The sequence below is a fragment of the Podarcis vaucheri genome, assembly GCF_965113315.1.
Source record: "Podarcis vaucheri genome assembly, chromosome: 3".
NCBI lineage: Eukaryota > Metazoa > Chordata > Lepidosauria > Squamata > Lacertidae > Podarcis > Podarcis vaucheri.
The window spans coordinates 44,341,798-44,365,995 of record NC_138761.1 but is presented as its reverse complement, the minus strand read 5'-3'; the positions used below and the strand labels follow the sequence as shown (position 1 = coordinate 44,365,995).

Here is a 24,198-nt window from a genome sequence, read left to right as displayed (position 1 = left end):
CACACCCTGGTATTATATGTGGTCCAATGCTTCATTTTACAGAAGTCTTTATCTGGCCTGCTGCTTCGAACCCAATTACTGCCCACGTGGGCCTAATTCCAAGACACACTTGTAACATGGCTCTAGACATGACCCTTGGGCACACTTTCTGTACCATGCACCCAAGCATGGCTGCCTATTTGTGCATTAGCTTTTAGCCATAGCTGTCAACTTTCCCCTTTTCTTGCAAGGAATCCTATTCGGAATAAGGGAATTTCCTCTTTAAAAAAGGAAAATGTTGACAGTTTAAGCCCATATTTCCCGAGGTGTTTCCTGTAGAGGGTCCCCAAGAGACGAGAACAGCTGTTGTGAATGTACTTTATTATTATTACTATTATTGCCCTCAGGAAGCGCAGCTATTGCTTCGAGCCCAACATGCAGCCCTTGTGCCTATCATCCTCCATTTCGCGGCTAGGCTGGCGAGGATTTGTAACCATGCGCCTCGGGCACGAGCACGCACGTCGCCTCCCAACGCGTGGAGAACGAGACTCTGCCAATCCACTCCCGCCTCCTGCAAACAGGCCTCACGGGGCGTGGCAGCGACGGGTGTGGAAAGAAACAGCCAGGACCAGCCGAGACTGGCGAAGGCGCTGCGCTTGAAGCGTGCTAGGGGCGGGGGCCTCTCACGACGGAGCCGCTGGTGGGCGGGGCGCTGGAGGAGGGTATTGGTCACGTGAGGCTGGCGCGAGCAGGGACCGTTGTCCGCGGCGCCGCCCCCTCCCCTTCGGCAGTCTAGGGTTGCCAGCCGTTGCGCAGCGCCTCTCCGCTTCTTCGCCTCGCGCTGTCTGAGCGCGGCGCCTTCTTCGCGTCCCCATGGCGACCGGGCGGCCTTTCGAGGTGGTGGTGTTCGGGGCGTCGGGCTTCACGGGGCAGTACGTGGTCCAGGAGGTGGCGCGGGTGGCCGGCGAGGATGAGCTGCGAGGCTCGCTGCGCTGGGCCGTGGCCGGCAGGAACCGAGAGAAGCTGCAGGCGGCGGTCGATAAGGCGGCCGAGAAGCTGGGTAAGGGGGCGTGCGAGTGGGGGGGGGGGGTTTGCTCTGCTTGGCCCAAGGGCTGCTGCTGCTTTCCCTCAGAATGAGAAGCGGAGTCAGGGGAGGCGTCGCTCCAGGTTGCCCTTCTCGGAGTCAAGCCCCGCCGCGTTCAAGCGAGAGAGAGAGCGCGCCCAGGATGGCGACGTGAGACATTAAGTCAGCGACGTGGCCCCGGACCCTGAGCTTAGCCCGATTGCTTCTCTCCAGGGTGGTGGAAGGGAGCGAGCGATAAGGGTGCAGGCATGTCCAAAGTCCGTTTCGGGGGCCTAATCCGGTCCGCCGGTCGGTTTAACCCGGCCCCTTGTCGCAGTTTATTTCCCGGGGTAAAATCCAGAAAAACCTCAACAACTCCAACCCTAAAAAAAGCTCAAGGACTTGGGGTAAAATCATAAAAAAGCTCAGCAACTTCAATCCTAAAAAAAAAACTTTGGTTGGCCCTTATGGCCCTTCATTTCATCAAATCTGGCCCTCTTTGAAAATAGTTTGGACACCACTGGGGGTAGGCTGCTCACTGCAAAACGGCCAGGTTGCCCATGTCAGCAGCCTGTCAGGTGCCAGGAAGAGCCCTGGTAGACCAGACCAAAGGACCACCTAGTCTGGCTGCATCTTGTTTCTCTGCAGTGGCCAGACAGGTGACTGCAGAAGCCCACAAGCATAGAGCCATGACATTCAACTGTCAGGACCAGAACTGTAGCTAGGTGATCTTGGGCCCCTGGCAGAACCATTCAGATTGCGCCCCCTAGCCATGAACAAATTAGCTCTTCTTTTTGCCTCTCCTCCAACCCCAACCCGCAAATTCAATTCACTCTCTATTTAAAACCATTTCCTATGAGGCAATAATCAATATTTGTATTTATGGACATATTTTTAGCTGGTTTTGCACCTTCCCATCACCTGCGCCCCTGGCGGGGGCCCACCTCACCACCCCTTTGCTATGGCCCTGGTCATGACCAGTAGTTGCTGATAGACAGGATGGGCCCATGCAGGATAGGCCTAATTCTCTTTTGGAGCTATGTGAACCAGTGGTGGTTCCTCCCATCTTACTGATCCAGGGCAGGTGAGTGAGTAGGGAGCATATCACTGTGCAGCCGTCCTCTCCCGAGTTCAAGCAAGCAGGAGGATTTCCATCCCATTTAAGGGCAGGAGTGATGATAGCAGACTATTACAAATCTGATCTAGATAATAACCCTTCCAAGTCCAAAGGGCTTTACAGTTTTTATTGTGCTTATTCTCACAGCAACTTTAGCTGGGAAGTTGCCATTGTTTGCAGAAGGGAATTGGCAAGGCGACCCTAACCCCCAGCAAAGAGGCCTGTGTATCTCCTGTGTAAATTAAGCAGTTTCCTAACTGCTTCTAGCAGGGGTGTGGGCAGGGTAAGCCTTACTCTTAGATTTTTGTGGAGTGAATTAGTTGCACCTTTATTTTTTGGTGCTGCAAGTTACACTGAGCTCAAGCTCCAAGCTCTATGAGCGAGACCAAATGAGTTAGGATGCTTTGCAATTTTCCACCCTTAACACACTCCTTTGTGCCTTCCATGCCAGCTTTCCTTACTCCAGCATAGCTTTCTCAGCCTATGTAAATTGTTACTCCAGGGTAAGCCCATCAGGCTATAGGAAAGGAAGAGATGGGACTGCACAGTGTTCTCATCAGCTCATAAATAAACAGCAACTACCCTCCCCCAACTGTCTTGTCAGGCTGTGAGAGAGAGGGGGAAATGTAACTGCAGATCCTCTCCATCAGCTCTGCTGAAAGAACAGCAGTGTTTGACTCCTTGCCAAATTTTTCAATTCTTGCTGCTCATTGCAGGGTCTCTGTAACTAAGAATTATTGCCTGAGCTTGCTTTTTTCCTACTCCTTCCCAGCCCCTTTTCCTGTTGTGTCATGTCTCTTTGATTGCGAGCCTGAGGGCAAGGACTGACTTTTCTTTGCAAGCCACTCAAGAGAGTAGGATAAGTATGCTTGATAATAATAATTTATGCTCATTTATGGCTGGCAACTGGGGTGATGGGAAGATACATAATGTGCTAACCTCTGCCACCCATTTTACCTGGGGATTAGGCTTGCACTGTGGAACCAAGAATTTGTGATATGGCCATAGAAGAGGGGGATATTGAACCCAAGTTTGCCAAACCCAGGTGGATGGTGCTGTTTGTGATACATATTTTTCACTGCAAAGGGTTCCCCCCCCCCCTTTTTCCTGACTAACAACCGGAATGTTTCCATGACTTAAAATTGTAGCTTCAGGGAGCAATTCTAGCACCCGTCTGGGAGCATCAGGACTGGACTCGGCTGCAAAGCCATTGCCACTTCTGCAGTTCTGCTACTTATGTTCGCAAGGGCAGAAGCAGCTTCATTACATGTTTTCCTCTGTTGTCTTTAGGCAGCCATTTCAGTTGGGCGCAGGTAATGTCTATTGCCTGTAGCTGGACCAGCTTAAAATCTAGTGGATCATTGGCCAGCACAACCAGTCCTCTTTCCCACTCTAGAAGAGTTTGTTTCAGGGGTTTCTGCTTGTTGGTGCTAGCAGTGATTTCTGCCCAGCCATGGTTTTGATAAGGACCTCTGCAGTTGTGGAAGTCCCCCCACCAATGGAGTCAGGCAGCGCTAAGTGGAGAGGCACCTCTGCTACATCCAAACATCCTCCGCAGTGTATATCACCATATTAGTTGCATACATGCGCCCATTTCTTGTTTAAAATGTCAGCTTTTTTCTGTGTTCTTTGTCATTTTGTGACAGTGTGAGTTCTTTAGTTCTTGCTGTTTCAGACATTGTGCGTCTCCAACTATTAATTGTTACTTTGTCCTGACTTGTATATGCTAGCCTTTTCTAGTTAGAGGTTCCCACGCTTGGTCGGTATAACTGAGTTGAGCATTGTTTCAGATTTCTTAGCCCACACAATTTTTATTGTGAAAATTCTTGTTGGTTCATTAATGTGTTTCAGTTGACACTTGTTGCATTCTTCTGCTTTATACCCCAAGGCTTTCTGGGGCTGGGAAAATGTATTGGTTCTGATATTGCATGAATAAATGCAGTCTTGGGAAAAGGTGTGGTGCTGAGGTTGCTAAGTTAAAACATGCGTAAGGGGGGAAACCCTATTGAAACTGATCTTTAAAACCAGAGTTGTTGCTTGTTCTAAGCAAATGACTAAAATAAAATGTCATAGTGATAATCTTGTGACACGCACTTACATAGTTGACTTGCTGCATTGTATTTCTCTTAAATAGTTTTCAATAATTTCTTGAGATTTTTCTGGTCATCTTTTGTGGCAAGAAGTCCCATCTTCCGATTTGCACAGTTGTTTTATACTGAAAAAGCATATTTGGGGGGGTGGATGTTTGAATTCGTATCAGAACAAAGTAACCTATTTTGCAAGTGTACTGTAGTTGAAAAAATAAAGGATTTTAAAATGACCTGTGTTTGATCCATTCATCTAATAATTCATAACTAAATAATGAAGGTTAAGAAAAAGCAATGTGTATATTAGAGAGCAATTATTACACAGTTCCAGGATTCTTTTATAACATTCCTCTTTTACATTTTCAGGAAAGACAGAGCTGAAGTCAGAAGTTGGCATAATACTGTGTGATGTCAGTGATCCATCCTCTCTTGCTAATATGGCTAAACAAGCTGCTATTGTTCTGAACTGTGTAGGCCCAGTAAGTATTTTCCTCTTTTGGAAAATGAATAAGTAAAAAGTTCTCATGGTACTAAAAGCTTTAAAAATGAAGATTCAATATATTGCAATATTTTTATTACCTTAGCAAACATTGAAAAAGAAATCTTTTCAAAGTATGTCAACCAAAATATTTTCTGGATGAATAAAAGTTAAAGGGGCATCTCTGCTGTCTGCCATTGTGAAACAAAGGCATATATTAATCCTATATTTTCACTTATTAATGTATAATGTTTGTATCACTCTTCTATAGTGGTGATCAGATATTAAAAATAATTATGAGGCAGTTGTTATCAGAAAGGGTTGTAATTTGACAGTGTTGTTTGGCATTTGAAGTACAGCAATCTCTCAGTTTACACAAGGGGTCAGTTCCAAGGGTTATATGTGCAGGCAAAAATTGTGTATAGTCAAACTCATGGAGCTGCCCCACAGCTAGCAGGTGAGAGGGAGAGAGAGCGCACCCCCAGTACTCCCAGAGCCTGCACACTGAGCAGGTCTTGCCCAGCAAGCAAGGCCAAGTGCTTAAAAGCTCTTTTCATGCCAGAGTGCTTGGGCTATTCAGTGTGAAAAGAGCTTTCAAACTCCCTGCCATGCTTGCTGGACAAGACCCGTTCTGTGTGCTGGCCCTGGAAGGGTAGTTCATGCAAGATTTTGCATCCTAGAGGCAGCCTGCACGCCCAGCAGGCCTTACCCAGCAAGCCAGGCGGAGAGCTTAAAATCTCTTTCTGTGCCAGGTAACCCAAGTAAGCCTGATGTGAGAAAAGCTTTTAAGCTTTCTGCTTTGCTTGGAACTTGACTTGCGTGATTTCACTCAGCCCACCATCAGCTACAATGGTTGAAATTGTGCAAGTCAGATGTGCATAAAATGAGGGATTATTCTAGTTTGACCTTGTGAAATAGGCTTATGCCCAGCCCTCATTAGCAGATATTAAGACGGTGAAGTAACTTCATTAAATAGGTTTGAATGTGAGCAGAGTGATTCCTAGTTTCACCATTCCACCACTACATATTTGCAAGCTTAGAAATCAGCAAGAAGGGCCTGGCAGTCCTTCGAGGCCATTGTAAAATGTACAAGACTATTAATAATAGCAGCTGAACTAATTCAGTTTGTTTCTTGACTCTTAACCCAGTGTGTATAGTGAACATCTAAATAATTCTTGCCATAATTAATTTCCCTCTGTTTATACTAATTATACTTGCAGTTATTAAGTAAAGCTGATAAATTGCTGTATGTGGAAAATATGCTGCTTTCCCCCAAAACAGTGCCTTTTGCAGCTGTGTGTGGTGAGGCTGTGGAAAGGCAGATGAAGAGGAAGGCATTGTTGCTTCATTCTCAGTTGCAAAGTTCTGCCAGCTCATTAAATCTAGAGCAAAGTTTAATAACTGAAACGTGCATGCTGTAGTTGTGGTAGAGGAGGTAGGAAAGGATTGTGTGCAGAGGGAGATGTTTCTTAAAATCCAAATGCTAGTTAAATAGTTTTAATCATTGTGTTTATTGATTAAAATTTCATTAGAAATTAAAATTGCTTGACATAACCTTATTCAAATATGTAAACATAGTGAGATAACTTACTGTCTTTATTAAAGTAGCAGAGTATAATTTATTAAAGTAGTAATTGCTTTATTTCTTCTTACAGTACAGGTTTTTTGGTGAGCCTGTGGTAAAAGCTTGTGTTGAGAATGGTACAAGCTGTATTGACATCAGTGGAGAGCCTCAGGTATGAGAAACTGCAAAAAACAAGCCAGCTTCGCAATTGTATTAAGACATTATTCATATTTGCACATCTTACCATCATGCAGGAATTTTATTTTTTGTGTCCAGCTTTGTGATACTGCCATTGAATAGCAGCTCCTGCACCATCCTAAGCATCAGCAGTCAGGGACGCTGAGTTTGCTTGTGGTGGGTCCCCCTCCCTGTCATCCATCTCAATAAATGTTTTGATAATAATATAATAACCTTCTGTAATGTTGCAAAATGGAGCATCAGCCACTGAATATAGTGCCAGTGACACAGCTATGAAAGTTACCATCTTCGCTAGAACATTGAGACAGAATATTATCTATTTTTCAGTACAATGTTGTTTCATTTCTTTCAGTTCCTGGAAGGAATGTATCTGAATTACAATGACAAAGCTGCAGAAAAAGGAGTATATATTATTGGAAGCTGTGGCTTTGACTCTATCCCGGCAGATATGGGAGTATTGTACACCAGAAACTCTTTGAAAGGTGACTCTTAAACTTAATCACAATTTTGATATGTGGTGCAGAAATTATTTTCCTTGTGGAGTGTTAAAATGATTTTTGAGTGGTTAGGAACAATAATATGCTCTACATTCTGCTTCTTCTGTAATTCTTCACAAGGACTGATGTTGCTACAAAATATTTGTTATAGTTACCAGAATTCTGCTGTATTAAGCTATGCAGTTATAAATATCTTCAGTTACCATCGTCTTAAAATAATGTACATCAATCAGTATTTCTGCTGCATTAGCAAAAAACAAAAACTTGGAGCTTATGCTCCTTAATGGAATGGAGTACGGAGCTAGAAAGGGATGTAGAAATAACACAGACCGCTCCATTTCTGTATTGAGTTGCTTGCATGCATCCCAAGTAGAAACAGAGCTTGTTACGGCCTATGGAGATTTTTCCAACGTCTAAAGTGTACTTGATTAGAAGTTGCATAATTCTGGAAATACTATCATTAAAATAGGTTGTGTGTGACTTAAAACAAGGTGGCAGGTTCAGTACTGATAGAATCTCAAATGAAATGATAAGCAAGCTGTTGCTTCTCAGTACAGGATTTCCAATGTGTCCTGGTATCTTCATTTATCTGATGCCATAACAGCCTGAGTATAAACTGCTGTTTAATTCTTTGTTACAACCACACTTAATGATTAATTCTCTTCCCCCCGCCCCAAGGTACATTAACTGCAGTTGAAAGTTTCCTGACTGTAAAATCTGGACCAGAGGTTGGTTGATTTCTTGATTAGCTAAGTTTATTATAGGTACTTATCATATAGGCAATATAAAAATAAATTATTACACTGGCTGTTGCATTGGTAGTGGTAGCCTACAAAACTGTCAGACAGAAGAACATCACTCTTTAATGCTTGTTCTGTTATAGCACTTCTAGTACTCGAGTAATGCAATACCAGTTTGATAGCCTTACCTAAGCATATGCTTTCTGTTTTGTTAAGGTTAGGTGGTAAGAAATTGCTTTATTGCTGATGTTGGGTAGATAGCTACTTAACATTTGTTAAAAATAAGTGTTTGGGGAAGGCGCGGACAATAACAATATTTTATAACACTGTTGGAGGAGGAGTAGATGCAATATTAAACTCAGCCCAGTCTAGTAAGACACATCCTTGAGCAGAAACAGGTTACTTTCTGTCTATGCAAACGGTTTTTGTGGGGTGAAAATCCTGCAGACATACATGCTGTGTTCTCATTAGTGCTTCACACAGCTAGCCACCAGAGAAAACTAATGCCAGATTAGTCTAGACATCACTAGAATGCACTCACACTCCTTCCTGCAGCAGACGATAAATGCCATAGGAGCAGACACACTAATCTTTGTGAGGGGACAAGGAGAGGTGAAGTGAGAAAATGGTCATGCTTAGGATCAAGTATATAGCTTTCAGCTATACTTTGATTTAGTCACTGAATCAGGTGTATAAGTAAGGTAGGTTTTCATTATTGTGACTAACGGTATAGATGTGTTGTGAGTATAGTATACTGAATTAACATAACATTTTAACAGGGTTCCTGCATTCATGATGGGACCTGGAAATCAGCTATACATGGCTTTGCAGATCAAGGCAGTCTGAAAAAAATTCGAAGGCAAATAGGACACAAACCCCTTCCAGTGACTGGAAGAAAGCTTAAGAGAAGGTATACTACTTTTGTGGATTAGAATTTATTGTTTACGTAGCTCAGAAGATGTTTCCAGAAGGAATGTAAGGTAAGGAAAATTGTAGGTGCCTTACATTTTCTTGAAAGGAAGCATTCTGGTAGAATTTCTTTATACAGATTTGTGTGCTTGAAAGGACAGGTTTTAGATAGTGCCTTGTCTCAAACACACTTTGCCAAGCTTTGTTTTAATTGTATTTGCTTCTGTTTTTGCAGAGGTGCATTGTTTTACAGTAACGAACTTAAACAATATTCCATTCCGTTCATGGGATCAGATGTCTCTGTAGTAAAACGAACTCAGCACTATTTGCACACAGACCTGAAAGAAACACCTGTAAGTTTACTTAAACATCTATTTTAAAGAATGTCCTATCATCAGTGAAATCTTTGAATCTGATAATGTGAAACTTGCAATAATATGCATAGGTGCCTGAGGGGAAATCATATTGAATTCATGTGCCTAACACTGTAAAGATAGCAGGCCTGTGCTACTTTATGAGCTTCTGGGAAATCTTATTACTGCTGAATGTCTGTCACCTCTGCCACTTATGTGGGAATATTCATGTAGCTCTCTGAAATGGGAAAAAGTGTCAAACAGCAAGGCTGTCATCACTCCTTCTGCAATAGTGCCACATGATAACATATTTGTGTTACTGTAATTGTAGTACTAAAAGAAAATTGTATTTCTTTTAATGCCTCCAGCTGCTTTTACAGTGCCCACAGTTAAAGCTAGCAATCATATCTAGCCTATTTCTGGATTTATTCTTTGTCACCTAAGCAAGGCTTGGTTGTCTGTGAATTGTTGTTCTTTAAGATCTGTATTCTGTTTTCTGGAACAGTTTATACATAAACTGTCAGGTTTTCATTGATATAAAATTTCTCTTTTCAGGTGCAGTATGCTGCTTACGCAACTGTGGGTGGTCTTGGAACTGTTATTAAGCTAATGTTTGCTGGCCTTTTATTTTTAATGCTTGTGAAATTCAACTTTGGAAGAAAGCTCCTACTAAAAGTAGGTTTTGTTTTAAATACTTCGGGAGTTTGATTTTTTTCTGTTATTCTGGAATTTATTATGGCTTGTCTTATTTCAGTATCCCGAATTTTTTTCTGGGGGACATTTCACAAAGGACGGACCAACAGAAAAACAGGTAACTACTTCTGTTCTTAGGCGATTGTATTTGTGATGTGACTGTTTTCTACATAATTACAGTGTCCCAGGACTAGCTTACTAATTGCAGCAATGGAAAATTCCTTAATTCTATGTAAGATTGTAGATTAAATGCTGGGAAAATTGTGGAGGAGGAGGCATCTTGGGGTCTTTCAAGCGGAATGGGTAAAGGAAAGGGATGATGGGGAGTCTGATGTGGAGTATAATAAGCCCACAGTTTACGCTGAGGTTACACTCCAAGGATCACACATGAAGCCAAAATAGTGTACAGCCACAACCCAGAGAGTTCAATGGTGGGTGGGATTGTCAAAGTCATTTTTTCCAACGCTGCACCCTTTTCATTTTTTAATAATTATTTTGCCAAATGCATAAAGCTGAATATGCACAAGTTTAATGTGCTTAAGTTGAGGGCTTACTGTTCTAATATTGGGACACTGTGAATATTGAAGTAAACGTTCAGCAGACATGTTTAACCCATGTATAGCAATGAGTTCTCAGGTGAGCACTAGGAGAACAAGTGAACAGTAGTCCTCCTGTTGCTTGAAGGCAGGAAAATGGCATCACTCCAACAGAATCTTTGACCCACCCTTTTCTTGGGGTGACAGTTTGTTTTCCTACCTTGTTTGAAGTGGAACTATCTTAGTTGTGCTGTTCTGGCCATCCCTTGTTGTTCAACAGCTTGTGAAATTTTGTGGTGTGCATGTTGGGTGAGTGTGTGTGCGGTGAATCTTTCCTTGTGTTGGATCCAGTGCTTACAGTCTTCAATGAAAGTTGACTGGAAAAAAATCTCAGCTTAAATCTGAAACCCATATCTATTCAGACTGTGAACCTTTTCTACCTACTTTGGCAGTTTCTTATTCAGAAACTAGCTTAAAAGCAGTATTTGAGACCAAACGTGTGGCAGGACCACCGAGATAATTTTAACTTCATGAAGGTTAAATGACAATATAAGAGTGCTGGATTGGATTATAGCAAAGACAATCTGGAACCTCAAATATATTTTATGGGTGGTAAATACCACACTTTTTGCAGTGCCAGTCTCACTGTCTTCAAATAACTGGCTTATTTTGCGTAACATTTTACAGTGGGTTTTTTTGTACACAAAACTACTCCCTCAACTTTGGTTGTAGTTAAACTGAGCTGAAATTCAGTGGTATAAGCAGTAATGTGTGTTTGATAGAAACTGTGGCATTGCCTAGAGATTTGATGCTGTTTCTTTCTTGTCTTTTGAATTACAGATGGAAGAGTCATCCTTTGAAATGACTTTTTTTGGTGAGGGATACAGAACACAAGATGATTTACAGCTGGGCAAACCAAATGTTAAAATCTGCACCCAAGTAAAGGGACCAGGTATAGCAAATTGTGTATAACAATATACCTTCACATTTCATAGGTTTTGTACAATATTTGCTCAGATGCCCTCCCTGTTTAGGGGCTTGTTGAGGAAGGTTTGGCTGCTTTTTATGAAATGCTTTCAATTCAGCTGAGCACATAGTGGTGCTGTTTGATTCTGATTATACTGTGATTTGTGATTGAAACGGGCAGATGACTTCTTTATGTACTGTTCACAAGGTTATTGGGAGATTTAGATTGTGTGTGTTACTGCTGCATGTTTAGTTTATATACTTGCTGAAAATAAAGCAAACGGTACATACATTTACAGGCCTGGGGGGTGCTAGCTAGATGGTACTGGCCCAGTGTTTAGGGAGATGCTTAATCTTGAATCAAAGGTAATTCTAGAAATGATAGAAACAGAAGTAATTTTATTTGCATGCTGCCTTTCCACAGTTCAAACCACACTCAAGGCAGCTTACAACATGAAAAAGTATATAACTGCAACATAACAAAAGTAGTCATAAACAAGAAATAAAATGTCAAAAAATACACAGCCTTGCTGAACAATTTCCACATAGCTCATAAGCTCTAAAATTAGGATAGAGAAAACCAACAGCAACAACCCCCCCCCAACAAACCTCCCCAGCTCAAGAGTCAAAATGATGAATGTAATTGAAGTGTTTTCCCCTCCCGCATATTTTTGTAGAGGCTGGCTATGTTGCTACACCCATTGCAATGGTTCAGGCAGCTGTGGCACTTCTGAAGGACAAGCCTTCTCTTCCTAAAAAGTAAGTCTTAATTTTCTTGATGTGAAATAGCTTACACTTTCAGGGTTCCTAGCAGCCTTTAAATTATTTGGCTGTAATAGTACTGTATCTGATTTCTTTCTTTTAAAAAAATCTTGGCATTCTTACCATTTCATTTGTTTGCCATTCCCGACTCTTTGGGTGGAAGGAAGGGATACAACTGAATAAATAATATACTAGCATGAAAGTAAGCAAAGTGATTGAAAGCACTACACAGTTCTATGGTGTAGTAACTTCCTTTTCTCTCACTTTGTCAGCCAGCATTTGCATTAAAAGCATTAAACTTTCTGTCAAGTTGAGTTATTGCAAACATGTGAAAAAGTGCTTAGGTGATAAATGCCATTATATCTGCAAATGACCTTAATTCATGTCGTAAGGTGCAAGCTTTAGGTCATTTAATGGTTTGTAAATCACAATATTTATTAAGAAACAGTAAAATTTCATGTCAAGTTCAGTATTAAAAACTATAACAAAGTATTTCAATCAGTTAATTATTAAGCTTTTCTATGCATAGTTCATGAATTAACTTAAACATTTGTTGAAGGTTCACAGGGGGGAGTGGAACTTAACTATCCCGTTTTCAGTAAGTATTTGTTCATAATAAGTGTTAAGCTTGCTTGCAGCTTACATGTCACTAACCCCAAATGTGTGGCTGTTTTACAGGGGTGGTGTCTATTCTCCTGGGGCTGCATTCTCCAATACAAAACTTATTGACAGGCTCAAGCAGCATGGAATTGAGTTTTCTGTCATTAGCCAGCCTGAAGTCTGAAACAAGAAAAAACATCCTGAAGGCTACATGACCAACAAATCTTTGTATGGTACTTGTATACCAAAAAGATCAGCTACAAATGGTTGCTAAATTTAATAAAATACTGACATAATCTTATGTAATGTGAAAACATGTTTCATATTGTTGCTCAAAATGGAAGTAAGACTGAACTTTTACTACTGGAAATGCGCACTGTAGCACAGCAATAGTTAAATGAAAAGAAAACTATATTAATAGTGCTTTTTAGACTCAAGGGCTTGACTGAACTAGCTGTGGTAACTAAAAAAATCAGTAACAAATTACAACTGCAGTATTTTTATTCAGAATTGTGAAAGCTGACTTTACTATAAAATCTGTGCCTTAACCAATTAACTCCCTATGAAGATCAGCAAACTGAAAAAGCAGAGGGGTGTCTTCAGTAAATTGCGTAGGAATTCCTTCAGACAGGTTTCCCTAGCTTGCTACACCTTCTCATGATTAATACTGTAATTTACACTCATATAGACTGGGATCAAGTCCCCTTGACAACTGCAATTTCTCTGATAAAACATAGTTCTCTTGTTAATGGAACAAATTCATTATGCTTAAGTTAGGTCTCATGGTACTTAGCTGGACTCTGCCTGCAGTGTTTTTTCAATATGAGCTTTGGAGTAATATTCTTGCTTGAATTAGTAACATTCCTTTCCTGTGTACTGAGACATCCTCAAGGCAGGGGAAATATGTCATTGTGAAAGGAAGAAAGATTTCTAGCACTTAATTCCCTTTGTTCTCATTTTTCAGTGTAATAAAAGAGGGTTACAAATTTGCTTGGTTTCTGTTTAACTCAACACAGATCACTGTACTTAAAAGTCAACCATTTTAATTAGCATTATCTAATGTGCTTAGAATAAACTATGCCTTAAGCAATAATCCACTGTCATTTTAGTAGACCATGGAATGGAACGAAAATACAAGTTAAGTCCCTCTTTTAAGCCCAAATTACAGCTAGGGTGCTAAGGGTATTGCATATAATAGCAAGGGCCCTTTTGTGTAAATGATTTTCTGCTTTTACCTTTTAGCTGCTCTAGCCTCCACTCCACACATTGCTACCTTCAGGAGCATGGGGCTGTTTTAAGGAACATAAGAGGACATCCAGGTGGTGGTTTCTTGGAAATAAAACTGCACCATCCCAAATAATGTGACATGCTGCTTAAAAATAAAATTTTACTAAAACTGAAGCAGAGCATCACCCCTACCCCAATTACATTTCCAAGTGTTTTTCAATTAACTAGCAGGAAGTGCACAGGGCTGCCCAGGTATTTTTAGAAACCAAAAAATACTCTTGATTTTTAAATGGCTCGTGCAATTTGTGAGTTTGGACCCATGACACCAAAAATCAGGTGAAGTCATATTTTGGAACAAAATTGTGCACAGCACCCAAACTGCCAGAGACCGCCATCTGCACCTCAGGAACCCTTGTGCTTGAATTTTGTGACAACACCTCAAGAGGCAGAAAACCTAGACCAATCAATGTCACGCCAAAGTCACATTTCAGTCCGCCACCTTGATTCAAAATGGTACCTGCTGTCCAAACAGCGGTATAACCTACTACCTCCCCCATCAAAAACCCTTGTGCCACGTTTGGCACCCCTATATTGAGAAGTGTCCTAACATAGAGGACAAACAAGTGGACAAACGACTTTTCTAAATACTGATCAGTATTCCAACACTAATTATTCTGAAGAAGGCATTAGTGCACAAATTTGAAAGTGTATAAACATTCCTGATGGAACAATTCCTCCTATGTCAGTGTGAGAAGAACAGTACAATGGTCAATGGAACTGTCACTCTCCCACCACAGACACAGTACAATGCCCGAAACTGTTTAGAACTGGCAGACCCATAGCTGTTTCCCATCTACTTCCTTCTCAGGACCTATGAGTTACAGCAGGAGTAATTTACACACAGGAAGCTTAGGAACACTTATGTAGAGGTATCAATGATACATAATGACCAGCACATTCTAATGTTCTCATATGCACTGTTACTTATTTTCTTACATTTCTACACCACCTTTCTTCCATCATGGGTCACCCACCCAGGCACTGACCAGATCCTGACCTGCTCAGCTTCAGCAAGGAGACTGCCTCAGGTGCCTTCAGATCATACCCTGGAACTAGATTATTCCCCTCTTGCGGCTGTGTCCAGGGTGGGTCTGGTAAATACATAAGTTGTGCTCTTAATTTGTAGTGACACAAAACAACATATGCTTTAGCACAGTTACAATTATACTGAAACACTACTGTTTTATTTTGTACAATGACTTTATGGTTTGCTGTAACCTAGCCTCTCCCGTTTCTTTTTAACTATCAAAGCAACATCATTTTTCAGTTTACTTATACTTGACTCAAGTTGCTCTCCAAAGTCCTTTAACATGTGTGACTGTCTCTCAGCAAAATGTCGAAGTAGTTGCACATTATCTTCTTCCTGGAAATGAAATACAGAAGCTGCAGTGTGAAAAGGAAAGAATAGCTTACACCAGCAAATGGGCAACTTAACTCAGCAAGGAAGAACACACCCAAGCAACAGTAAATCCTAAGGGGGGGGTGACCTATGAAGACAGCTCTACAGCTTTATTCAAAAGCTCTTCTAGTCTTGACAATGGAAGTGAAAGCACAGGCGCACTCTGCATTCCTATGTCCCAGTTTCAGCCTTCGTAAATAAATAAACCCTCTCATTGGACACATGTGCCCTGCAATATAATACATTTACAAGTCTGGAAAACATTAAGTACTTCATTATTTGGCTGCTAAGTGTGAGGAACACTTGGGCATTCTTAAAGCTGTAGAATTTAGAGAGCGGTAAAAGAGGAAAGTTACAGTCCTGGAAGGGTTTTCTCCTGGTTCACTGTAGATGTTTTCAAAAGGATTGTACTGATTATTAATTTTTTGGAAAAAAATTAAGGATAGATTCAGCCTTTCTTTTTAAGAATCAGTTAAGATATATATACCGGAGCTCTGCAGTGCTTTATTTTCAAAAACTGGCCTCTGATCACATTCATATTCTGGTAGAAGGCTTTGAGGGCTTTAGCAAATTCTGCATCGCAGCTCATCCGAGAATTGCAAACTGGGTGAGAATCTTTTGACGCTGATTGAGTTACCTTAGCAGCTTGAGGTTTTGTAGGAGATTTTAAGATCTTACCTAAAACAGGAAGATGTGAATATTAGTATCAACAGACAGAAGGAAAGAACCACTTACGGCCAGAATTTTGGTGTTTTTGCTCCCCCCCTCCAGCAAACTCTACAAAAAGTTATGCGAAAGCTAAATGCGCCATACTCAATGGTGCTGAGATTCCTGGCTTTTACTTGCGGCTCTATTCTCATCTTCACTTCCTCTTAAAACTTTTTTAAATTTGAAGTTTCTAGCAGACTTTGGCAGTCGGGCAAGGCCCACTTCCTGTCCTGAGTTTCAATCAACAGATGTAAAAAATAATAATCCTGTTTTTGATTACTTATAACAACCAGAGCATCTTGCACAACACATGTAAAACATTTTTACATAGATAAACAAATTTTGCATTAATATGCATTGATGTGAGACCTTGAGGTGGGCCACTACTACAATAAATCAAGCATGATAAATCTCATCTGAAACATGCCAGCTGTCACCTGTCCCAAAATGCATTAAAGTAAATATGAGCAGTTAATGCTCTATGGCTGCAATTCTATGGCCCTGGGAGGGCATGCAAGAGGACATAGTGTACACTGGTACTCCCTTCTCCTACATAAGGGAGGGGAACCTCCCCTCCTGCCACCAAGGAAACCTCCAAACCCTGAGCCTACCAGCATTGGAGCTCTGACATCTGTAGGCCCAGTAGCGAGCCTGTCACAGGGAGAGGAAGAACCAGATAATGGCTTGAATTTGAAGGATCCAAAGCTGCCTCAGCCACCTGACATATCTCCAAACCAGAAAGACGCTTAAACTAGCTTAGGAGCTGATGTAAATATCTCTCCCTTGTATTTCCTTCCTATTAGAACCAAACTATAGCTTGGTTTATAGCTTATAGTTTAAAAACAAACTATAAAATTGTTGAGGGAATATAAGAATGCTCCTCCATCCTCAGTTCGACCCAGTGGGTCTCAGGGTATGGAATTAAACAGCCTTCAGTTCCCCCTCCGCCCGCCCCCCTCAGGATTGCAGCCGAAGAGGGTCAAATTCAACATAATTAAAGCAGAAGTAAAAGGGGCCGTGTGGCGCTGTGGTCTAAACCACTGAGCCTAGGGCTTGCCGATCGAAAGGTCAGTGGTTCAAATCCCCGTGACAGGGTGAGCTCCCGTTGTTCGGTCCCAGCAGTTCAAAAGCACGTCAAGTGCAAGTAGATAAATAGGTGCCACTCCAGCGGGAAGGTAAACAGTGTTTCCATGCACTGCTCTGATTTCGCCAGAAGTGGCTTAGTCATGCTAGCCCATGACCCAGAAAAACTGTCTGTGGACAAACGTTGGCTCCCTCGGCCAGTAAAGTGAGATGAGCGCCGCAACCTTTTTAAAAGGGGTCAGGTGCTTACTTTTATGGGTTTCCATCTCGCACGCTTTCAATTTATCCTTCAGAAGTACATTTTCTTCCCTTAGAGCTCTGTTAATATCTCTAAGCAGTTCTGTCTCTTGCTCTAGTTTTAACAACTTTTGGTAAAGTTCAGCAATCTGGTTTTCTGTGTCCTAAAAATAGAAGAAATTCTTATCACAAATAAGTGTGTACATGTGCAATAATTCATATGGAAATGGTATTGGTTTCATGGCACATTTGGCCATCATATGGCTGCATAGCCTCCAGCTGTCCCCATGTACAAGGAAAGCCCCTGTTGCCTTGAATTTGTCCCTAGTAAATAGTTATCAGTTTTTTGTCCCTAAGATTGTTTCTGGGGGGTTTTAGATCTTTTTCCATTCTCAACAGCAGGGGGAAAGCAATTCATGTTAGCAGCAAAAAAACACCTGCTATATAAGCTACATGAAATTGGGACACTGCTTGGTTATGATCTTTGACCACATGCAAGAATACCAAAAATACACTTACGTACCAGACTGGTGTGTCTCAGAACCTCAGCTCTGGGATTATCAATGATAATAGAGCTCTCCCTTGTTAATGCCATGTCTTGCCGAGAGGAATCCAGTTGCGCACATCCTTCTGTATTATTGGGAAGATATTGCCATTATAGATTATATCCCCCACATTCCCATTCTATATCACTTTAAACATTGGTAACAAAGAACAGCATGATCCTAGTAAGAGCATCATCAGCCCCCCTATATTACCCCTCTTTCCCCTAAAGCTACCTTATTCTGCTGCTTCAGGTGTCTGTTGCCACTCCACTCCTGTCTAACATATGCCATTATGATACTGCACATGCAAGGTATCCTAGGGAAACAAGGGTGCTGGATACAGGCGCCAGCATCTCCTGGGAGAACAAGTGCACTAGACTAGTCACTGGTCCTAGGTGGGGTTAGAGTGTGGCTGCTGAGTAATGTAATTAACTTTAAATGTAAGATAGGTCAAAGCCTTGTAGCTGTCGTGGTCTCACAATGAACAAGCAGAATCAGCCAGCAAGAGTTCAAAATGTTTCATGTCAATAGTTCAAAGTGTAAAGAAGAGCCGGGGGATTTAAACTCAAGGTCTACCTAGCATCTCGCATAACTGAGCACTCTTTATTCTATCATAAAGGGCCCAACCACACAGAATCAAGGTACATTGGTACCTCGGGTTAAGAACTTAATTCGTTCTGGAGGTCCGTTCTTAACCTGAAACTGTTCTTCACCTGAATCACCACTTTAGCTAATGGGGCCTCCCGCTGCTGCCATGCCGCCAGAACACGATTTCTGTTCTCATCCTGAAACAAAGTTCTTAACCCGAGGTACTATTTCTGGGTTAGCGGAGTCTGTAACCTGAAGCGTATGTAACCTGAAGTGTATGTAACCCAAGGTACCACTGTACAGGGCTAAAAGTCAGCATGATCTACTTGCGGCACCACAAAGCTGTCCAAGCCTTCGATTCAGTTACAACACATACCAGAGATTAATATTAAAAGCAGGGGTGAACTGCCAATCACTTGATGTCAGATGATGTAGTGCTTTGTAGCCTTGATTGTCAGGACTTCAGAATGTAGCATGGGACTGTTTGAAAGCCCTTTTCCAAACAGCCCCATGCTGCTGTGTAAACATGCAAAAGCTGGAGGTTCAAGGAGAGGTGCAGGGCAGCTTGAAAGACCTTTTGCTTTCACCATGCCATAGTCTGCTGCTTGTAATGCAGAACAGCAACTAAAAGCACAGTGCCTGAGAGCTGAATCAGGCAGGTTTGGTCTGACAAGCCAGGAGAGCCAATACACAACAGGGTGATAAATTCTGTAAAGAACTTCATGGGACAAGGAAAGGGAGTTGGCTGTTGATTACAGCTGATTAAAAACTTCAGGAACATTTCCACACATTGTCTAACAGGAATGGGAAAAAGGAAGTGCCATGAGTTGGGCACCACAAAGATTTTTGGGATAGTAGGTAGAGCGACAGGAGATGGTGGAAATAGGCAGGGGGAGGAAATGACTCAAGGTATGATGAAACAAAGGTTTGCTTGATTGTCCGTGGGGCAGCTTATGGCTTAATAAACTATTATTGAACTGTGGTTTAATGAGATGTACATGCCATGCCACCACAAGTTGGAGTAAGCAAGAGTAAGCAAGCCTAGGCAAGAAGGATCAATCGTTTGACTTTGTACATGGCAACTTTATGTTATCTTTCCAAACAAAAGCCATGCTTTTAGATACAAAGTACTGAACATAAAGGTGTATACATAGCTTTATCAAGATAAAAAGTCAAAAGCATACCTTGAAGCCCCCACAAGTCAACAATTAGAGCATTTTTCTGCAAATAGTTCAAAAAATCATGGGACATATTAAGGGTTGAAAAATTTACTAGCTCTTCTATCTTCGGGTTCACATTTTTCCAAACAGGCTTTGTGTATAATGAGCATGGGAGATCATAAAATTTATATCTAAAATAGTAAAACAAACGAAGACCCAATTAAAAACTAATGTCTGTGTCCAAAGAGATCAACTGCTTGAAATAACAGAAATATGACAATTTTGAAGCAACATTTCAAGGTTAGATTTTCCTTCCTACTTATTAATTTTAAAAAATTGTCTTGCATGCCCAATAAATTTCATGAAATGGTTTCTTAATTTCTTTATGGCAGTCATTTTTAATACTGTTTTTCGGCCAAAAATGTCACAATTTCCAAAAATACATTTCCCTTGATTAGAACCCAGTTCTAATCTTGACTACTTGACCTAACAGGCATTGGCGTCCACTGGACACAGTTTATTAGGAAGTTCTTTTGAACAAGCTTCATTAAAATCAGGGATGGGGAACCTGTGGCCCCTCTAGATAATGATGGGCTCCAGCTCCCATCATTCCTGGCCACTGCATATGATGGCTAGTGCTGATGAGAACTAGAGTCCATTAACATCTGGAGGACATCCTATTGCCTACTCCTGGTTTACAGTGCTGTGCAATACTAGGAGTTGAAAAAAGCACAGGCTGACCCTGCAACAACCCATGGAGTTGCCGTGGAGATCATTATAATCTATTATTTATAAAGCTAAATTATTTACTAAATCAGCAACAACAGGAAAGAGATCAGCAAGTCAAGAATGGATTTAAGTGCATAACTGAAGAAATTCAGATACCCAACATTATCTGAAAAGATTGCTATCTTGGGTAAAGTTTACATGCAAAAGAAAACTCAGTTGTGAAATTGTTATTCACTCCGAAGAGCCAAACTGAGAATATTTCACAGGAAGCTTTAAACTAACAATACCCAATCTGAATCCCTCTCTGTGACACTTCTTTTATCCATTTGACTCCAAGGCATTGTAAAATGTGAATTTGGAAATCAATTCTTTTGCCCAGCAATTCCAAAGGATCAATGACCATATCGTCCTCTCCAAAGGCTCTATTTAAAAATAAAATAGGGAAAATGGGAATTAATATGCAAGATGGTAGTGACTTTGATCTTATTTGGATGTAACTCTAAACCAGCACTGCGCTCTGGACTATAGAGCTAGTTAGGTCCAGCAAGGGTCCCAATCTAACTTGCAATACAGTTTCTCCCCAAACCAGACCCATTCCTCCCACATCTGATGCCATACATGTCATCGGATGTGGGGCATGTAAAGATCATATTGGAACTTAAAGTATACCTTGAATTAATCAGCTGATTAGTGCTGCCCAAGCCCCACTGATATCAGTGATGCTACAGAGTTGCTGCACAGCCAATTGGGTTTGCTCTCAGCTTGTCAGCTGATCAAGTCCAAGGCTAGTTTATAGACCATCAAAGTCACAAGGTAAGAGATGGCAAACCTGTGGCCTTCCAGATGTTATTGGGCCCTATCTCCCATCAGCCTTAGCCAGCATGGCTGATTGTCAGGGATTGTGGGAGTTGCTCCAACAGCATTTTGAGGGCCATAGTTTCCCTATTCCTGGACAAGGTTAAAACTGATCTAAGTATGACCCTGATCTATGGCTTGGAGTTGAAAAATGCTGCACAGATGTCAGAGGCAGGACTTTCTTGGTGATAGCCTTGCACTTGTGGGTCTCATTCCTTGTGGAAATCCTTATGGCTCCATATTATTAGCTTTGTTTAAAATAGATTTTGTATTTCAATCTGCAACTTATTCATTGCCATTTTGGATCAACTTCTACAGTTTAATGGGTGAATGTTTTAAACAGGTGGTTTTATTTGTTTTATTTCACAACTGTGCATCACTCTGTGAGGACTATTATGCCCAGAATAGTGGTTTAGAAGTATTTATAAACAAATGTATAATAAATTTATACCTAGTCAGACTTTAAATGTTCTCTGTCGGTTAGAATTTTTATCTGTAAGCTTCAGAAGAGGCAGTAAGAAACAGGGTTGTCAAGTTTCTGCCTCCAAGTTATTAAATGTACAGTGGTACCTTGGGTTAAGTACTTAATTCGTTCTGGAGGTCCGTTCTTAACCTGAAACTGCTCTTAACCTGAAGCACCACTTTAGCTAATGGGGCCTCCTGCTGCGCCACCAGAGCACAGTTTCTGTTCTCATCCTGAAGCAAAGTTCTTAACCTGAAGCACTATTTCTGGGTTAGCAGAGTCTGTAACCTGAAGCGTATGTAACCTGAAGCATATGTAACCCAAGGTACCACTGTATAGGCATGTTTCCTAGGTAGTAGGAAAGATACAGCCCCCCTGTCTTCTGCCCATTGCTCCATCAGCCTCTGCCCATCCTAAAGTCGTGTCTGTTGTGCAACAAATGGGAGAGGAAAATAAGCAATGGGGCTGGCAAATCAGTGAGGGAAGGGGAAGGCACAGAAGCTGCATAATTTCTTGTTGCATCATAGCTTTTAAAGCAGGCGTGGCTGACCTATGCCCCTCCAAGTGTTATTGGACTCCATCAGACCATGGCCAATAGTAGAGGATGATGGGAGTTGTAGTCCAACAAGGCCTAAAAACCCACAGGTTAGCAACCCCTGTTTTAAAGCCACAGGCATAAATCTTCAAGTTAAGCCCAAGTAACAAACAGCAGGTGCTCACCTGCCATTTGGAGAGCATGGAATGATATTGATAAGTATGATGGCTTCCTCCATTCCTTCAGAATTCAGGAGTTCTGTTTGTTCCTCAAGTTTCATGCAATAAGCAAGGGACTGGAGCCAGATGTGAGCAGATCCCAAATGGATTACTTCCACGGGATCCCAGAATGGATCGCTTTCTTTGTCAACCTGCACATCTTCTCCATCTAAGAAACGCTGATAGAGCTCTTCCATTAAAAACTTTCTGTTGACGAACTTGGGTTTTGACCAAACCCATATCTAGAGAAATGAGGTAACTTGAATTATTCTAATCATAAGGTTCATACTGTAAAAACTAAGTTGTATTTCCAAAAAGCTGACTTATGGGCTGCACATGTCTTGAACAAAGAATACACAGAGAAGGGGACAAACCTGGGAGACTGGGGCTTTGGCACCAGAACCAGCAGCCTCCCTTGTCAAACTGGAACCAGCCATTGAGATAGTAGCAGGGAGGACTTTGGATGGGCAGGGAAAGCCCAGCTGGTGTAAAATAGAGTAGCCTGTGAAGTGCGCACCATAGTCTTTCTCAATACAACTTGCCATGACTAATGGTTGAGACTACTTTACCTGGTTTGTAACTTTGTGCGCCACTTTAACTATGATCTCCTTTTGCAGATCATAGCCTCTAGAGTCAGAGGAAGCCAAATTTTTCACTTTCAGTTCCAAAATTATGTCCTGTTAAAAAAAAGAAAAAAAACCACACAAGTTTTTTTCTGTAGCTGACTAGCTTTCAATTTAGAAAGCTAAAATAGAGAAATGTCTCAAGAATCATTAAAATTGGGTATATATGCAAAACACTATAATGCAAATTCCTTTTTAATGGTATAAGAGGTAAATGACATAAACAGTAGGGTGTTAATAGGTAAGATAGATAGATGATAGATAGATAGATAGATAGATAGATAGATAGATAGATAGATAGATAGATGATAGATAAACTCTCTCACAGTTTAAAGAATGGGACTAAATCACAGCAAAGGCAGTTATCTTGCAAAAAAAAAAAAAAAAAAAGGGAGATGCCAAGTAGTTCTTGTGGTTGCCTTCTCCTGTCTAAAAATGTAGTTTTATTTTCTAGGAGAGACAAAATCATAAATTGTGATCTTTCAGATATTTCTGAAATTGGAGAAAAATTCCACCATCTTCCACCAGCGGACTTCCACTATCTCCCCCTCAAAAAAGGAAAAGTAGGCCTCATCCTGCAACACAGTACAACGTAGTACATATTGAACAATGCAGGCAATATAACCCATCAAGGGAATGTAGCTATGCAGATAGCTGCAGCACCAGCACAGGCTGCAGACCCAAACGCAGAGAGACAAAAATAATCAAAGGCACTGGACAAGTTAGTCCAACCCCTGAACACACTTTCGGGAACACATATTGTTAAATGCAGCCCCTCTCTATTGTAAGCGGCATTCACTTTATGTACTCCTTTTGTTTCACCATGCAGTACAGAGTTGAGAATTAGGCTTGCAAGCTTTATTCTCAGCCCTACAGGAGGAGCCTTTTCTCCTGAAGAAAATAAATTTGTTATTTCCCATAGTTCCATGTGATGATATCTGGTTTGGACAAACAGAATTACCCAACAGGTGTAATCAGTGGACTATCAGGTCTGTTGAACTAACAGGATGACTTTCGCCTGCAGTAAACAATGGCACACGCAAACTTACCTTTCTCAGCTCCACACTCATTTGATTGGCTTCAGCAACCAAAGGCATTAACTTAAGATAATCATGGAACACAGCAAGGACACTGGGATCTGGCTTGCCATCCTTCCTGTTTGCAGCACCTGAGGGGGAAAAAGACCTTATCATCAAGTCTAGGCAAGAGCAGTTTTCATGGGTTAT

The 24,198-nt window shown here is 41.3% G+C and overlaps 2 protein-coding genes across 2 annotated transcripts in view; one reads left to right on the top strand and one right to left on the bottom strand.

The window, feature by feature from the left end:
- The first annotated feature begins 747 nt into the window (after positions 1 to 747).
- On the top strand, positions 748 to 13,531 carry SCCPDH (saccharopine dehydrogenase (putative)). The gene is made up of 12 exons (XM_082215099.1): positions 748 to 1,039; positions 4,613 to 4,725; positions 6,380 to 6,460; positions 6,839 to 6,968; positions 7,662 to 7,711; positions 8,503 to 8,633; positions 8,868 to 8,985; positions 9,541 to 9,660; positions 9,740 to 9,796; positions 11,055 to 11,166; positions 11,858 to 11,939; positions 12,621 to 13,531. Exons 1-12 carry the CDS (start codon positions 853 to 855, stop codon positions 12,724 to 12,726), a joined length of 1,287 nt encoding a protein of 428 aa, XP_082071225.1. The 5' UTR covers positions 748 to 852; the 3' UTR covers positions 12,727 to 13,531.
- A 1,479-nt stretch (positions 13,532 to 15,010) lies between these two features.
- The window catches only part of LOC309527941 (kinesin-like protein KIF28), a 28,177-nt gene continuing 18,989 nt past the window's right edge, over positions 15,011 to 24,198 (bottom strand). Inside the window, exons 15-23 of the mRNA XM_082214997.1 lie at positions 24,022 to 24,140; positions 22,919 to 23,026; positions 22,317 to 22,591; positions 20,566 to 20,700; positions 19,574 to 19,740; positions 17,780 to 17,886; positions 17,270 to 17,420; positions 15,716 to 15,906; positions 15,011 to 15,192 (exon numbers count right to left, since the gene is read on the bottom strand). Coding sequence (XP_082071123.1) covers positions 15,031 to 15,192; positions 15,716 to 15,906; positions 17,270 to 17,420; positions 17,780 to 17,886; positions 19,574 to 19,740; positions 20,566 to 20,700; positions 22,317 to 22,591; positions 22,919 to 23,026; positions 24,022 to 24,140 — 1,415 coding nt within the window. The 3' untranslated portion in view covers positions 15,011 to 15,030. The remainder of the gene's footprint in view (positions 15,193 to 15,715; positions 15,907 to 17,269; positions 17,421 to 17,779; positions 17,887 to 19,573; positions 19,741 to 20,565; positions 20,701 to 22,316; positions 22,592 to 22,918; positions 23,027 to 24,021; positions 24,141 to 24,198) is intronic.